Source organism: Dama dama, chromosome 20 (genome assembly GCF_033118175.1).
Source record: "Dama dama isolate Ldn47 chromosome 20, ASM3311817v1, whole genome shotgun sequence".
NCBI classification, from domain to species: Eukaryota; Metazoa; Chordata; class Mammalia; order Artiodactyla; family Cervidae; genus Dama; species Dama dama.
The window spans coordinates 16641257-16659627 of record NC_083700.1 but is presented as its reverse complement, the minus strand read 5'-3'; the positions used below and the strand labels follow the sequence as shown (position 1 = coordinate 16659627).

Genomic DNA, 18371 nt, shown 5'->3' with positions numbered 1-18371 from the left:
ATGCTGACTTGAAGGTACAGCTTTATGCAGTATTTGTAGAATTCTAAAGGAATTTGCCAAGATGAAGTATAGGCTTAGGGTCAGCTGTAACAAGGAGAACTGGACTGTCAGATGTAGGTAAAGATATTTAAGATGGATAGGCACTGGGCAAACCATGTTAGGTACACTGCTACTGCATGGATCTCTAAACTTAAATGAGTTATATGCACCTTGATTAACTTTACAGAATTTTGATGATTCCATAATTTGATTTTCACTCTAACACACATGTAAACAGATGGGACCTTAAGTCTCAAACTATGAGCCTCAGTAAAGGGAGGCTAGACTAATTTTATAGTTCCTGACTTTAGCTGCACATTGAGATCACTTGGGGAGTTGTACAAACTATTGATACCTGGGTTCCACTTCTGAAAATTCTGATGTAAGTGGTGTGAAGTGTGGCCTGGGCGTAAGGAGTTTTAAAAAGCTCCCTAAGCTGCTATGCAGCTAAAGAAGAGACCACTGGACTTCTCTCTTTTACTGAAATGTAAAATTTTTATGTTTCAAAGTGAAATAGGATGAAAGGGGCTAAAATTATAGTAAAGTTATAGATAAGGATGAACTTGCTAAGATACTGGAATACATAGTCAGGGAGGATGCAGGAAATGTCCCAAGACAATTTGAAAAACAGGACACACATATTTGTTTCTCTTACTTCAGACATGGACAAATATCTCAATACAGGGAAAAGCAAAGATGACTACTAAAGATCCTTTTTATTGCTGTTAATTTATCAACAAAACAGGGATTCTTAAGCTCTTCTGTGCCATGCATTCCTTTGGCAGTCTGGTGAAGCACATGTAATCCTCTCAATGATGTTAACTAAAAGTATTTAAAATTTTAAGAAACTTTTAGTATACAGGATTAAAAAGAAACTGAATAAACTGAGATACAGTTTGCAGAATATTAAACAAAAACCCTGAAGTTGTGATACAGAAATGAACATTAATTTTTAACACATAACAAGATCTAGTGGTGGGTTTAATGACCACAGTAATTTTAAGGTAGAGATGAGTGTGAACGATATTTTGAGTTATCTGTAATGCCTATAACATGATATGAAAGTGCAAATATTGGTGACAAATTCATAGAAACTGCAACTACTATATATACACACATACATCTTCTTCTTTGGCCTTCAGTCACATTTTAATAAAAAGTTAAATTTCAGTTAGAAATTAGTTCCTTCCTCCACCCAAGTTCAGCCTGAATGCTTGTTTAAGGTCTTCCTGCAAAAAACAAATGTCTCAACTATATACATGTTTAATAATTTTTAAACTGTCAAGCAAGTCACATAATTTAAAGAGTTCAGATAAGAAAATTTTCTTTTTACCTCTCCCGATTGGACATTGGCTTCATTTGTAATTGAGGGGTCAACCTTGTTGGAGTGTTGATGTTTTCACTGGGTTCCTCAGAGAGGTGGCCTCTCTAAAAAACAGATGGATTAGATTGTAGGAAAAACACGAAACATCATAAATCACCTCAAAGAATATGAAAACCACTCTAAAGATGCCACCCTCTGGTACATCTCTTATTTCAGTAATTGCCTATATGCAGATATTTGGAGAAAACCATGAGATTATTATTTACCCTTTTCTTCAGCTTGTGCTTAGACTTCCTTTTCTCTTTTGACCGTCCAGACTTTTTATGTGTGGTCATTGGTTGGCTACTTTTGTTGCTGGTGAGTCCATTCATGCGTTGACTCTTGCCCCCAATGATTCCTCGACATTTCTCAAAGCCGCACTTACACAGTTGCTTTGAAGGGAAAGAGAATAATGCTTTTAGTCTGTAGTCTAATCTAAAAGTTTAAATAGAATGCCTGCGTATCTGGACACCCAATAATAAGTTTGAATCAAGAAATTTTCATACAGAGGAACACAACTCATTGTGAGTAAAATAAATACAAATGGTTTCCACTGTAGTAGAAAGGAAAGATTAAATTTTGGAAAAACTTCACGAGAAAAATTAAGAACTGACTGGAGACAAAAAATAACTGAGCAGAATAACTCAGCAGTTATTCTGAAAGAATAACTGTGACATATGTATCCTACGTAAGTGAAACAAAGAGTGAATCTTTTCCAATGTATTTCTTAGTGGCTACAAATCAGTAATGTTCACTGAAGGCTCATGTTATATAGAGTACTATTATAAAGTTCAAACTCCCTCTTGAATTTATCATTCTTACCTGTTTTTCAACATTGAAGGAATGAAAGTTGTAATCATAAGTGAGTTCAGTACCAGCTGGCATATCTTTAAGAGCATATAGTCCAATCCGGTACACTCCATTAACAGACCTATAGAGAAAGGGACAAGAGTTAAAGGCAGAGATTCATAATACCACGCCTGAGAACCAGAAAGGCTGGTATACTGATTTCAAATTTGCCTCTGTTTCTGTATCCAATCACTCAAGTTTCCTGGCCAGTCACTGAATCTTTAATCTCTCCTTCGATCTAGTCTGTATAATACTGACAAATAGTCCTAAACCAGTTTTCTGGAAAACATGCTTTCTGCTGTCAAAGGTCAAACTTTTCTTGCTTGGTATTCGAAGTCCTTTTAACAAAGGGCATTAGTTTACTTACTAAACAAATTACAATTATTTCCTATGGATGACCCATAAAAATCTTCTAGTTTCTACTGATCCCTACCTTTCTAACCTGTACACAAGTGTCTCTTTTGTTCTAGTTTACCTGCTTTATTAATAAGGTATCATATACTGTTCTAGATGCTTTATAGAGTTAACATATAATTTTAGCTAACATTTACTGAGTGCTTTTTCTCATTTTCTTTTCCATTATAGTTTATCACAGGATACGGAATATAGTTCCCTGTACGATACAGTAGGATTTTGTTGTTTATTTAATTATTTCTGGCTCTGCTGGGTCTTTGTTGCTGCACAGGCTTTCTTCTAGCTGTGGTGAACAGGGGTTGTGGTGCGAGGGCTTCTCATTGCAGTGGCGTTATCTTTCTGTGGAGCACGGCTCTAGGGTGTGTGGGCTCCAGCAGTTGTTTCTCTCAGGCTTAGCTGTTCCATGGCAAGTGGGATCTTCTTGAGTCGGATGAAACCCGTACCTCCTACATTGGTAGGCAGATTCTCTACCAGTGAGCCACCAGGGAAGCCCTGTTTATCTATTTTATATATAGTAGTTTATAGTTGCAAATCCGTAAGTCCTATTTTATCCTTCCCCATCCCTATCCCCTTTGAAAATTGTAAGATTCTCTATGCCTGCGGGTCTGTTTTTGTTTTATAAATAAGTTCATTTGTATATTTTAGATGCCACACACAAAAGTGAAGGTGTAAGTTGCTCAGTAGTGTCCGACTCTGCGACTCCATGGACTGTAACCCGCCAGGCTCCTCTGTTCATGGAATTCTCCAGACAAGAATCCTAGAGTGGGTTGCCATTCCCTTCTCTAGGGGATCTTCCTGACCCAGGGATCAAACCCAGTCTCCTGCATTGCAGGCAGATTCTTTACCATCTAAGCCATCAGGGAAGCGCAGATTCCACATATAAGTGATATCATGTGGTATTTTTCTTTCTTCCTCTGACTTAAACTTCACTTAGTATTATAATCTCTTAAGTCCATCCATGTTGCTGCAAATGGCATTATTTCATTCTTTTTTAGGTCTGAGTAGCATACACACACACACACACACACACAGCGTATATAAGCACGCATCTTTATTCATTCATCTTAAATTTATTTATTATTATTTATTTATTTTGAAGGATAACTGCTTTACAATATTGCGTTGGTTTCTGCCATACATCAACATGAACCAGCCGTAGGTATACATGTCCCATCCCTTGAACCTCCCTCCCACCCCACCCCACACCTCTAGGTTGTCACAGCACTGGTTTGAGCTCCGTGAGTCATACAGCATATTCCCACTAGCGATCTATCTTACATATGGTGGTGTATACATTTCCATGCCACTTTCTCCATTCGTCCTATCCTCTTCTTCCCCTGCTGGGTCCACAAACCTGTTCTCTGTACCTGTGTCTCCACTGCTGCCCTGCAAATTCCACTGATCTCTTGATGAACACTTAGATGGCTTCCATGTCTTAGTTACTGTAAATAATGCTGTTATGAACAGTAAGGTGCATACATTTTTGAATTAAGTGTTTTCTCTAGGTATATGTCCAGGAGTGGGACTGCTGGATCATATGGCAACTCTACTTTTAGTTTATTAAGGAACCTCCATACTGTTTTCCATAGTGGCTGCATTAATTTACATGTCTACCAACAGAATAAGAGGGTTTCCTTTCCTCCACACCCTCTCCAGCATTTGATACTGGTAGACCTTTTAATGATGGCCATTCTGACCAGTGTGAGGTGATACCTTGTTGTGGTTTTGATTTGCATTTCTTCAATAATTAGCAATGTTGAGCATCTTTTCAAATGCTTATTGGTCATCTGTACATCTTCTTTGGAGCAATGTATATTTAGTTCTTCTGCCCAACTGATTTTTTTTTGTTTGTAATTGAGTTATATGAGCTGTGTATATATTTTGGAAATGAAGCCCTTGCTGGTTGCATCAGTTGCAAATATTTTCTCTCAGTTCCTAGGTTGTCTTTTCATTTTGTTTATGGCTTCCTTTGCTGTGCAAGAGCTTGTAAGTTTGATTAGGTCCCATTTATTTATTTTTAGTCTATTATCAGTGGTTGGGAAACTATGGAGGCAGACAAACTCCCCCCAGGTCTTTCTAAATTTTTATTGGCACACAGCCACATTCCAAGATTGCTGACCCTTGTTCCATTCCATAACATTTAAAATTTGATCCTATACTAAAATATATTCTATTTAAAACATGGGGGAGGCATAACTTACCAGAATACAAAATTTTAAATGTATAGTTTGTTGAATTTTATGTATCTCTACACTTGTGTAACCTTTCCCAGTCAGTGCCCTCCCCCAAAGAATTGCCACCATTCTAATCTCTATCTCCATAGAGACTATAGTTTCATCTGTTTTAAACTTCAATTAAATGGAATCATACAGAATATACAATATTATGTACAAATATGCCTACCTTCTTTGACTCAATGTTGCACTCTATTGTAGTATACCTTTCTACTGCTGTGTAGTATTCCATTATATGAATTAAGCAAAATTTACCCATCTATTTTAATGCTGATAAACAATGGACTATTTTCAGTTTTTAGCTATTATTAAAAAAAAAATTCCTGGGGAATTCCCTGGTTGCCTAGCGGTTAGGATTCTGGGCTTTCACTGCTATGGCCTGGGTTTAATCTTTGGTCAGGAAACTGAGATCCCACAAGCTGCATGGCACAGCCTTAAAAAAAAATTTCTGTGCATATTCTTGCACATGTCTTCTTTATTTTTTTGCATCTGTCTTTTTAATATAAACACTCATTTATGTTGGGGATATATTTATGAGTAGGGTTGCTAGGTTACTAGATGTGTTTATTAGCTTTGGCAGGTACAAACATCTTTTGTAAGTTGTCATACCAATTTACAGTTCCACCAGCAGTAACAAAACAGACCATTCACGTTGTGCTATACCCTTGTTAACACTTTGAATTTTAATATGGCTTAATTAGTATTCCTCTCTGATGACTAAAGATATTAAGCACCTTTTGATTACTGACCACTTTTATATTCTTCTGACATGTCTATTACCTTTTTAAAAAATTGGATTGTCTTTTTCTTACTGATTCACAGATTCTAAATTTCATCCAGAAGTAAGTTCTTTGTCAGATAAACACATTGTAAACACCCCTTTTGCAGTGTATGGTGTGCTTTTACACTCAAGTTTCCTTTGGATGAACAGAAATCGTTAATTTTATCAGTTCTTTTATCTTTAGTGCTATTTATAGCTATTTTAAGATAATTTTATCTATTTCAAGTATATGAAAATATTCTCCCATGTGAAAAGGGAACCCTCTTCCACTGTTGGTGGGAATATAAGTTGGTGAAGCCACTGTGGAAAACAGTATGGAGGTTCCTCTGAAAACTAATTACCACATGATTAAGCAATTCCACTCCTGTGCATATATCCAGACAAAACTATAATTCAAAAAGATACATACACCCCTATGTTCATAGCACCACTATCTACAATAACCAAAACATGGCAGCAACCTAAATGTCCACTGATAGATAAATGGGTAAAGAAGATGTAGTGTGTGTACACACACACACACACACACACACACACACAGGAATACTATTCGGCTCTAAAAAAGAATCAAATAATGCCATTTGCAGCAACATGGATGCAACCAGAGGTTATCATACTAAATGAAAGAAGTCAGAAAGAGAAAGACAAATACCGTATGATATCATCTATGGATATATGGAATCTAAAATACAACACAAATGAATCTATCTATGCAACAGAAACAGAATCAGGGACATAGAGAATAGACTGGTGGTTGCCAAGGTGGAGGGGAGTACAGAGGACTGGATTGAGAGTTTGGGATTAGGAGATACAAACTGATTTATATAGAATGGATGAACAACAAGGTCCTAACTATATAGCACAGGGAACTATATTCAATATCCTGTGATAAACCATAACGGAAAAGAAAAAATATATGTATGTATAACTGAGTCACTAAGCTGTAGAGCAGTAATTAACACAACACTGTAATTCAATTATACTTCAATAAAAAGTAAATTTAATAAATATTCGCCCATGTTGCTTACAGAAATATGATTGTTGCGATGGTGATATTTAGGTCTAAGAGTCATCTAAATTTTTGTGTGTGTACTGACGCAGGAGCCTATGACTCTGAACCACTTATTAAAAATCCATCCTTTCCTACCTGACTTGCAGTGGAACCTAAGTCATAAAATTAGGCGACAGTGCATTTGTGTGTCTTTATCTGGACTCTCTATTCCTGCTGCTGCTATGTGTGCTCAGTCATGTCTGACTCTTTGTGATCCTATGGACTGTAGCCCACCAAGCTCCTCTGTTTATGGGATTTTCCAGGCAAGAATATTGGAGTGGGTTGCCATTTCTTCCGCCAGGGGATCTTCCTGACCCAAGGATCAAACCTGTGTCTCTTGCATCTCCTGCATTGGCAGAGAATTCTTTACCACTAAGCCACCTAGGAAGCTCCCTACGCTATTCCATTTGTCTATTAATCTAGCCCAAGCAAACACCTACTCTTTTAATTACTGTACCTCTACAGTAAGTCTTGAAATTAGTAGTTTAAGTCCTTAAATTTTTTTCTTCAAGATCATCTTACCTTTTTAAGGTCCTTCACAATCAGATGTATGCTTTGGAATCAGCCTGTCAATTTCCATAAAAATTTAATTTGAATTTATAGATCAACCTGGTAAGAACTGACATCTCAAAAATATTGAGATTTATAATCCATAAACATGGTGTATTTCTCTGTTAATTTAGGTGGTCTTTTTCCCCAATAATATTTGGTGGTCTTCAGTACTGATGTCCTACAAACTTTCATTAAGTTTATTCTAGGTGACTAATGTTTTATGAAGTGGAAGAGAAGTGGTGACAGTGGATACTCTTATAGAATGTTGTTCATATGAGCCTATTTTTCTTTAACTGGTTAAAACACATGTAACAAAGTTTATAACCTTAACCACTTAAAAATGTACAGTTCAGTGGTATTAAAAACATCTACACTGGACATCCTTAGTGGTCTAGTGGTCAAGACTACATGCTTCCACTGCAGGGGGCACAGGTTCAATTCCTGATCGGCTAACTAAGATCCCACATGCTGTGAGGTGTGGCCAAAAGAAGAAGAAAAAGGAAACAAAAAAGAGCATCCATGTTGTCGTATAGTTAACTCCACCGTGCAATCCCATCTTTTTGTCCTGTAAAACGGAAACTCTGTCCCTATTAAACAATAACTTTCAAACTCTCCTTCCTCCAGCCTCAGACAACCACTACTCTATTGTCTCTATGATTCTAACTACTTTTAAATATCTCATGTAAGTGGAATCACACAGTAGTATTTGTCTTTTTGTGACTGAATTATTTCACCTAGCATAATGTCCTCAAGGTCTATCCATGTTGTAGAACATTGCAAAACTTCCTTCTTTTTAAAGGCTGAATTTTATTGTATGTAAAAACCAGATTTTCCTTATCCCTTCATCCATTATGGACACCTGGGTTCTTCCACATTTTAGCTACTATGAATAATGTTACTAAAATATGGGGGTGCAGATATCTCTTTGAGAACCTTTCTTTTGGATATACACTCAGAAGTTGGACTGCTGGATTATAGAGTATTTTTAATTTGTTGAGGAACGTCCCTACCCTTTCCACTGCAGATATATCATTTTTATATTCCCAATAGAGCACAAGGGTTCCTATTTCTTAATATCCTTGTCAATACTTATTGTTTTCTGTCATTTCCACAGTAGCCGTTCTGAGGGTGTGAGGTAGTATCTTATGGTTTTGATTTGCATATCCTTAATGATCAGTCATTTTGAGTATCTTTCTAGTTATTCATTGGCCATCTGCATATTTTCTTTGGAGAAACATATTAATATATTCAAGTTCTCTGTGCATTCTGAATTGTTTTTTTGTTGTTGAGTTTCAGGGGTTCTCTATATATTCTTGATACTAATACCTTATCAGATATATATGACTTGCAAATATTTTCTCCCATTCTGTGGGCAGCCTTTTGATTCTGTGTATAGTGTCTTTTGATTTTTTTTTATGAAGTTCAATTTATTTTTTCTTTGGTTACCTGTGCCTTCGGTGTCATACCCAAAAAATTATTTCCAAGTCCAGTGTTGTGAAGTTTTTGTTCTATGTCTTCTTCAAGTTTTATTGCTTTAGGCCTTACATTTAGGTTCTTGATTGGTTTGGATTAATTTTTGAACAGTGTTTGGTAAGGGGCCAACTTCATACTTCTGCAGGTGGATACTGAGTATTCCTGGCATCTTTTACTGAAAAGAGTATCCCTTTTTCACTATACAGTTTTGGCACACTTGTAAATGATCACTTGTCCATATATGCAGGGGTTTGTTTCAAGGTTCTTTACTCTATTTAATGGGTCTATATGCCTGTCTCCATGCCTACACCGTACATACTGTTTTGATTCCTCTAACTTTGTAGTAAGTTTTCAAATAAAAAAGTGTGAGTCCTCCACTTCTGCTTTTTTTTAGGATTGTTTTGGTTATCTGGGGGTCCTTTGAGAGTCCATATGAATTTTCAGATAAGTTTTCTATTTCTGGAAAAAAAATGTCATGGGGATTTTGATAGGAATTACACTGACTCTAGATCACTTTGGGCAATACTGCCATTTTAATAAAATCAAATCTTCTTATCTATGAACATGAGATGTGTTACCATTCATTTATGTCTTTAACAATGTTTTATAGCTTTCATTGCACCATTCTTTCACCTCATTAAGTTAATTTTAAGTACTTCATTCTTTTTTCATGATACTGCAAATGGAACTGTTTTTGTAATTTCCTTTTCAAAATGCTCAATGTTTGTATATACAAATGCAACTGCAGAAGACCATACAATATGCAAAGATAATTTTATTCTCATTTCCAATTTGGATGCCTTTTATATCTCTTTCTTGTCTAATTTTTTCTGGTTTGAGCTTCCAAAATTGTTACACATAAAAGTGGTGAACGTGGGCATCCTTGTCCTGTTCTTGATCTTAGAGGAAAAGCTTAGTCTTTCACCACTGAGTATTATGTTGGCTGTGAGTTTTCATATATGGCTTTCATTATGTTAAGGCAGTCCTATTCCTATTTTGTTGAGTATCTTTATCATGAAAAGGGAGTTGAATTTTGTCAAATGCTTTTTTCCTCCATCAATTGAGATGACCATGTGACTTCTTTTCTCCTTTACTTTCCTGATGTAGTGTATCGCACTGACCAATTTTCCTATGTTTAACAATCCTTGCCTTCCAGGATGAAATTCCAGAGTCACTGTCCATAATTCTTTTAATATGCTGGTGAATTGCTTGCTAGTATTTTGCTGAGGATTTTTGCATCAATGTTCATGACAGGTATTGGTCTGTAGTTTTCTTGGGGAGTCTGCTAAGCTTTGGTATCAGGGTTATGCTTGCTTCATAAAGTAAATCAGGAGGTGTTTCCTTCTCTTCAATTTTTCAAAAAAAGTTGAGTTGGTACTAATTTGATAGAATTCACCAGTAAAACCATCAAGTCGAGGGCTTTTCTTTGTTGGGAGATTTGTGATTACTGATTCAATATATTTGTTAGTTACAGGTTTATTCATATTTTTTATTTCTTCATGATTTAGTTGTAGTAGGTTTTGTTGTTTCTAGAAATTTGTCCATCTCAACTAGGTTATCAGATTTTTTGGTGTACATCTGTTCATAGTATTCTCTTTTAATCCTTTTCATTTCTGTAGAATTGGTAGTAATGTCCCCACTTTCATTTCATTTCTGAGTTTAGTAATTTGAATCCTTTCTTCTTCATCCCTGTAGCTAAAGGTTTGTTAATTTTATCTTTTTGAAGAACCAACTTTTGGTTTCACTGATTTTCTCTATTGTTTTTTCTATTTTATTTATCTCTGTTCTCATTCTCATCTTTATTATTTCCTTCCTTTTGCTAACTTTAGATTTGTGTTGTGCATGTGCTAAGCCGCTTCAGTAGTCTCCAACTCTTTGTGATCCTACAGATTGTAGCCCGCCAGGTTTCTCTGTCCATGGTTTTCTCCAGCCCTAACTTTAGTTTGCTCTTTTTCTAGGTCATTAAGTTGTAAAGTAGGCTTCCCTGGTGGCTCAGATGGTAAAGAATCTGCCTGTAATGCAGGGGACCCAGGTTCAATCCCTGGGTTGGGAAGATCCCCTGGAGAAGGAAATGGATCCCACTCTAGTATTCTTGCCTGGAGAATTTCATGGACAGAGGAGCCTGGCATCCATGGGGTCACGAAGAGTCGGACACAAATGAGCAACTAATACTTCCACTCTAAGTTGTAAAGTTAGGTTGCTAATTTGAGCTCTTTCTTGTTTTTTAATGTAAGCATTTATAGCTATGAATTTCCCACATAGTGCTGCTATTGCTGCATCCCATAGGTTTTTGGTACTTTAAGTTATTTTCATTCATTTCTAAGTATTTAATAATTTCCCTTGTAATTTCTTCTCCGACCAACTGGTTGTTTAAAAGTTTGTGACTTTCTCAAGTTTCATGAATTTTCCAGTTTCCTTTATCTTACTGATTTTCTAACTTCCATCTGTTGTGGTTAGAGAAGATAACTTCTATAATATCTAAAGAATCCACATGCCAAAGCAGGAGACATGGGTTCAATCTCCGATCCAGGAAGATCCCACATGACGTGGAGCAATTAACCCCATGAGCCACAACTACTGAGCCTGGGCTCTAGAGCCCATGAGCCACAACTACTGAGCCTACATGTCACAACTACTGAAGCCTGCACACCCTAGAGCTCATGTTCCACAAGAAGCAAAGCCACCACAATGAGAAGCCTGCTACTAGAGAGTAGCTCCTGCGCACCAAAACTAGAGAAAAGCCCGTAGCAATGAAGACCGAGCATAGCCAAAAATATAAATAAATAAAAACCTATTGACCTGGTTGGGGAGTTAAGATCCCACAAACCATGCAGTGTGGCCTAAAAGAAAAAAAAAAAAAATCAGTGTCTCAGTGTCCCGGTTTTGGTTCAGTGGTTAAGACTTTGCACTGCTAATGCACGGGGTGTGGGTTCAATCCCTGGTCTGGGAACTAAGATGCTGCACGCTGTGTGGCATGGCCAAAAAATACAAAAATCTACTGAGACTTAATTTCTGCCTAACAAAATGTCCCATGTGCACTTGAGAAGAATATAAATGCTGTTGTTGTTGGGTGGGGTCTTGGTATTTTTTTTTAGATCTAGTTGGTTAATTATGTAAGTTCTCTATTCCTTACTTACCTCTCTGGTTGATCTTTTCATTACTGAGTGGGGAGTTGAAGTCTCCCAATTGTTACTGCAGAATTATTTCTCCAACTCTGTCAGTTTTTGCTTCATATATTTTGAAGTTCTGTCATGTGTGTAAATGTTTACAACTGTTATATCTTCTTGCTGAATCTTTTTAAGAAACATATGTCCTTCTTTGTCTCTTTTAACCTTTATGGGTTTAAAGTCTCTTTTAGCCACTCCCACTCTCTTTTGGCCATCTACTGACATGGAATTTCTTCTTCCATCCTTTCACTTTCAACCTGATTGTGTCTTTGGATCTTAAGTGAGTCTCTTATATACACAGTATACAGCTGGATGATGTATTTTTTGAATTAATTAATTAGGCTGCATTGGGTCTTTGTTGTAGCACATGGAATCTTTTGTTGTGGCACGCGAGCTCACTAGTTGCGGTGAGTGGGCTTAGCTGCCCAGCAGCATGTGGGATCTTACTTCCCTGATCAGGGATCAAACCTGCAACTCCTGTACTACAAGGTGAGTTCTTAACCACTGGACCACCAGGGAAGCCTCAGGATCATGTGCTTGTAATCTATTCTGCCAATCTTTAAAAAAAAAAAAATTAAGACATAATTGACATAAAATACTATATTAGTTTTAGGTGTAACATAATGATTCATTGCATGTATATATTGCAAAATGATCACCACAATGCCTCTAGTTAACATCCATCACCAAGCATAGTATCAAATTATTTTCTTGTGATAAGATTTTTAAGATTCGTTCTCTAAGCAAGTTTCAAATATACAATGTAGCATTATTAACTATAGTCACCAGGCTGTACATTACATCCTCAGCTGTTATTTATTTGGACCACCTTCACCTATTTTTCCCAAGCTTGCAAACCCTTACATCTGGCAACTACCAATTTGTATCTATGAGTTTTTTTCCCAAAAGATTCTATACAAGTGAGATCATATGGAACTAGTCTTTCTCTTTGTCTCATTTAACATAACAAGGCAATTTGTTTTGTTACAAATGGCAGTGTTTCCTGCATTTTTGTTGCTAAATACTGCACTGTAGTTACAGACCACATTTTTTTTATCCACTGATGAATACTTAGGTTGTTTCCATGTCTCAGCTATTATAAATGCTATAATGAACATGGGATACAGATAATCATTTTGAGTTAGTGTTTTTCTTTTCCTTCAGATAAATACCCAGAAATGGCATTGCTGGATTGTATGGCACTTCTCTTTTTAATTTTCCAAGGACCTCCATATGGTTTTTGACAGTGGCTGTACCAATTTTAATTCCCACCAACAGTGCACAAGGGTTCCCCCCACTTTTTTTTTTTACATTCTCACTAACATTTATTACTTCTTATCTGTTTGAGAATAGACATTCTAATAGGTGTGAGGTGGTATCTCATTGTGGTTTTGACTTGTATTTCCCTGATGGTTAGTGTGACATTAAGCACCTTTTAATGTACCTGTTGGTCATCTGTATGTCTGCTTTTAAAGGATATTCAGATTTTCCACCTATATTTAATTGGACTTTTTTTGCTATTGACATATGCTTTCCTTATATATTTTGAATACTAACACCTTACTAGATTTGCTAATATTTTCTCCCATGCTGTAGGCTGCTTTTTCATTTTGTTTATGGTTTCCATTGTTGTACAGAAACATTTTAGTTTGACCAGTCTCACTTGTTCATTTCTGCTTTTAATGCCCTGCTTCTGGTGTTAAAACAAACAAACAAACAAATCACTGTAAAAATTGATGACAAAGAGCTTATCCTCTGTTTTTTCCTAGGAATTTCATGGTTTTAGGTCTTACATTCAAGTCTTTAAGTTGATTTCTATTTATGTTGAAAGACAGTGATCCAATTTCATTCTTTTGCATATGGCTGTCCAGTTTTCCCACACCCTTTACTGAAGAGACTGCCCTTTCCCTATTGTATACTCTTGGCTCCTCTGCCAAAAATCAATTGGCCATACATGCATGGGTTTATTTCTGGTCTCTCTATTCTTTTCCATTCATCTTTGTATCTGTTTTTCTGCCAGTATCATACTGTTTTGATTACTATAGCTTTGTAATATAGTTTGAAACCAGGATGTGTGATGCCTTCAGCTTTGTTTTGTCAAGATTGTTTTGACTATTTGAGATTTTTTGTGATTCCACCTAAGTTTTAGGATTATTCTACTTCTGAGAAAAGTGCCATTGGAATTTTATTTTTACTGTACTGAATTTGTAGGATGCTTTGGTAAGTACAAACATTTAAGCAGTAATAACTCTTCAAATCCATGAGCACAGAGTATCTTTTCATTTATTTATGTCTCCTGTAAGCTCTCATCAGCAGCTTACAGTTATCGGTGTACAGGTCTTTTACTTCCTTGGCTAAATTTATTCCTAGGTATTTTATTCTTTTTGATGCTATTGCAAAAGGATTGTTTTTTAACTTCTGATAGTTATTCATGTATGAAAATGCAACTGATTTTTATATTTTGATTTTGTGTCTTGAAACTTCACTAAATCTTCAGTTCTACAAAGTTTTCTGATGGGAATTGCTAGAGTTTTCTGTATGTAATACTATTTGCAAACATTACTTTTTCTATATGTAATTTTCTATATTATACATGTAATATATATAGTATTTTTCTATATGTAATACTATTTGCAAATTTTGCAAATAGAGACAGTTTTACTTGTTGCTTTTCAATTGGATGCCTTTTACTTAATTTTTTTTCTTGCCTACCTCATCTGGGTAAAACTTGCAGTATTATGTTGAATAGAAGTGGTAGGAGTGGACATCCTTGTTTTGGTTTTGTTCTTGATTCCAGAGGAAAACCTTTCAATTTTTCACCTGTTGGTTGTCACAGTCACCCTTTATTATGCTGAGATACATTCTTTTACCCACTTTGTAGAGAGTTTTTTAAATCATAAATGATGCTGAATCCCATTCTCTTTTTTTGAGTTTAATCCATTTACCTTTAAATTAATTACTGATAAGGAATTACTTGTCACTACACAATTTATTTTCTATATACCCTAGAGGTTTCTGTCCCTCGTTGCCTGAATTCCTGCTTCCTATTGTGTTTAGTTAATTTTTTGGAGTGAAATGTTTACATTCTTCCTGAATTTCTTTTTGTACATGTCTGTAGCTATTGCATTTGTGGTTAACATGAGGATTACACTGAACATCCTTAAGTTATAAAACTATAATTTTATTTATAGTAGCTTAACTTAAATAACATAAAAAACCACTACTCCTTTACAGCCATTTCTACTCCTTCCAGATGTCACAAAATTACATCTTTTTATATTATGTGCACAAAAAAATAAACTAACAACTCCACTAAGGGCATTAGTTTCCTAAACTGTGTAGAAAAAAAACTACAGCTACAAAACACTGTCAAATTAATTCCAGCTTTTATTATTATTATTATTTTTTGGAGTGTCATCTCTTCCTTCCAAAATGTTTATTAAGGCATCAGGGTAGATAGAAGGGATATCATGATAAGCAAAACCCAGCTTAAGTCCCAGCTCTGAAGTAATTCATAGGCCATACAAGGTTGAGAGAGAGTATTAAACAACCTTAAAGGAAACTGAAAGTGCAGCTCTGATAAGAACTATGACAGAGAGGAATATGAAAGGGGGTACTGTGTGTGTGGCTGGGTGGAGGGAATGTGGGTTAATCTGGTCAAGAAATTCAGGACAGGCTCCTCTGAAAATGAGATGCTATGATTGAGATCTCTAGTGTTAGTCGCTCAGTCATGCCCGACTCTTTGCGACCCCATGGACTGCAGCCCACCAGGCTCCTCTGTCCATGAGATTTTCCAGGCAAGGATACTGGAGTGGGTTGCCATTTCCGTCTCCTAATTCTAGCTTTTATAACTGCTCATGCATTTACCTTTATTAAGATCTTTATTTCTCCATATGGCATGGAAGTACTATCTGGTGTCCTGTAAGTTCACCTTGGAGGAGACTGTTGAGCATTTCTGCAGGGTAGTTCTAACACTCAAAAAGTCCCTCATCTTTTATTTGGGAATGTTTTTATTTCCTCCTCACTTCTGAAGGATAGCTTTGCCACATATAGGAATCCTGGTAGACATGTTCTTTTAGCACACTACATATACTGGCCCACTGTCTTCTGGCCTCCAAAATGTCACTGTATGTAATGATTTGCTTGTCTTGGGCTGATTCCAAGACTTGCTCTTTATATTTTGAAAGTTTGATTTTAACATGTCTTGGTATGTGTCTCATTTTGAGTTCATCTTACTTGGAGTTTGTTAAGTACCCTGGGTATTTATACTCACATCTTTCATGAAATTCAGTTAACTTTTCAACCATTATTTCTTCAAATATTTTCTCTTGCTTCTTTCTGTTTTCTCCCTCTGGGACATCCACAATACATATTCTGCTCGATGGTATCCCAAAGGCCACTTAGAGCTCTCTCTTCTTCAATCTTTATCTTTTTCTCAGGCTTGATAATTCAGAGTGTCCTATGGGCTGCTCTGGTAGCTCAGCTGGTAAAGAATCTGCCTGCAATGCAGGAGACCCCAGTTCAATTCCTGGGTCGGGAAGATCTGCTGGAGAAGGGATAGGCTACCTATTCCAGTATTCTTGGGCTTCCCTGGTGGCTCAGTGGGTAAAGAATTTGCCTGTGGTGTGCGAGACCTGGGTTTGATCCCTGGGTTGGGAAGATCCCTGGAGAAGGGAACGGCTACCCTCTCCAGTATTCTGGCGTGGAGAATTTCATGGACTGCATAGTCCATGGGGTTGCAAAGATCCAGACGTGACCGAGTGATTTTCACTTCACCTCATCTTTGAGTTCACTGATTGTTTCTCTTGCCTGTCCAAACCTGCCTCTGAATCCATCTAGTAAATTTTTCATTTCAATTATTGTACTTCTTCAGTTCCAGAATTCCTTTCTGGTTTCTTTTTAGGTTTTCTATCTCTTTATTGATATTTCCATTTTTTTCATATCAGTTTCATGACTTTCTCACGAAACTTTTTCATGACAATTTCCTTTAGTTCTTTGAGCGTCATCAGGGCAATTGTTGAAAAGTCTTTGTCTTATGTGTCTGCCATTAGCCCATTTTAGGGACTGATTCTACTGAATTATTACTATTATTTTAATTATTTTTTTTTTCTCTGAATGGGCCATATTTTCTAGTGTCTTTATATTCCTTGTGATTTTTCTGAACACTGGACATCTGAATCAAGTAATGTGGTAACTTGGGAATTAGATTCTCCCCTTTCCTATTTGCTGTTTTTTGTTATTATTATTTTTCTGTTTCAAGGATCAGCCTCAAGTGTAAACCTAGTGTCTTATGTCTTTTCTGATCCTTCCCTTGGATATGTGTAGTCACTGACTATATTCCGCAATATATGTAGTTGTTTTGGCATGTCTTAGTCTTTAATTTCTGTCCTAAAAGACAAAAAGTGAAAAATGAAGGTGGGCAAAAGAGGGCACCTTAAAATCTCCTGAAAGTCACTACAGCTGGAGGGAGAGGGACGTGCAACAATGGGAGGTACAACAGTGGCTCCCTGCTTCTTTGTGTGCACCTCTGTGATCAGCATCAGCAATAAGAGTACAGATATTCAGTATTTGGAGAAAGGGGCCCCTTTTATCTGCCCTAACATCTGCAAGGTGTATGTGAGCTATTCCGGGAGTACTTGCACAGCTGCCTGCCATGTGGCTGGGGGTAGGGATGAGTAGCTGCTACTGTGTTAAGAGCTCAAATTGACTGAAATGAACCACAACTGACCATCTAAAACATCTCCTGGATGTTACAAGCCTTCAACAGACTCCAGAGTTCCAAAGAGTTCTATCAGACAGATTCTGCTAGTGCAACTGTCTAAAGGGAGATAGATTCTTGTTGCTTCCTACTCTCTCATTTTTTTAGAATCCTCCCCTATCGTGTTATCTTTTCTGAATTATTCTTTTTCTTTTAATTTTATTTTTTAAATACCATGGACAGAGGAGCTTGGCGGGCTATAGTCCATTGGGTTGCAAAGGAGTTGGACACAACTTAGCAACTAATCAACAACAACAACACACTCTAGAGACAGAGTGTGGGCCATTTCAAAAGGTGAGATTATATTTGATGTATTTTTTTCATTCTCAATTAGATTCTAATCTATCTCACGTATTTTTACTTATCATTGTGACAAATCCAGTGAGGATGTGATAAACATGCTAAATGCATGGATATGAGAACCATGTAGCAGTGCTTGGTACACAGTAAGCAGTCAATAAATAGTAGGTATTATCATATATGTATACACACACACACACACACACACACACACACAAATAAATATTACATTCTTCTGGGAGTAGTAAGGTTGAAGTGTGAAGAAACAGTATGAGCTTACTCTCTACCGGGGAGGATATGTCATAACAGAGAATTGCCTGAGCTGCTTTGTATAAGCTGACTATTAAGATCAATCTCAGGATGTCCTCAATGCTTTCTGCTCTGCTGGGT

The 18371-nt window shown here is 36.6% G+C and overlaps 1 protein-coding gene across 7 annotated transcripts in view; it reads right to left on the bottom strand.

The window, feature by feature from the left end:
* Positions 1-18371, bottom strand: part of ASH1L (ASH1 like histone lysine methyltransferase) — a 203310-nt gene that overhangs the window by 19983 nt on the left and 164956 nt on the right. For all 7 annotated transcript variants that reach the window (XM_061120600.1, XM_061120603.1, XM_061120604.1 and 4 more), the window contains 3 exons: positions 2225-2333; positions 1630-1794; positions 1373-1467 (listed from right to left, as the gene is read on the bottom strand). In XM_061120600.1, coding sequence (XP_060976583.1) covers positions 1373-1467; positions 1630-1794; positions 2225-2333 — 369 coding nt within the window. The remainder of the gene's footprint in view (positions 1-1372; positions 1468-1629; positions 1795-2224; positions 2334-18371) is intronic.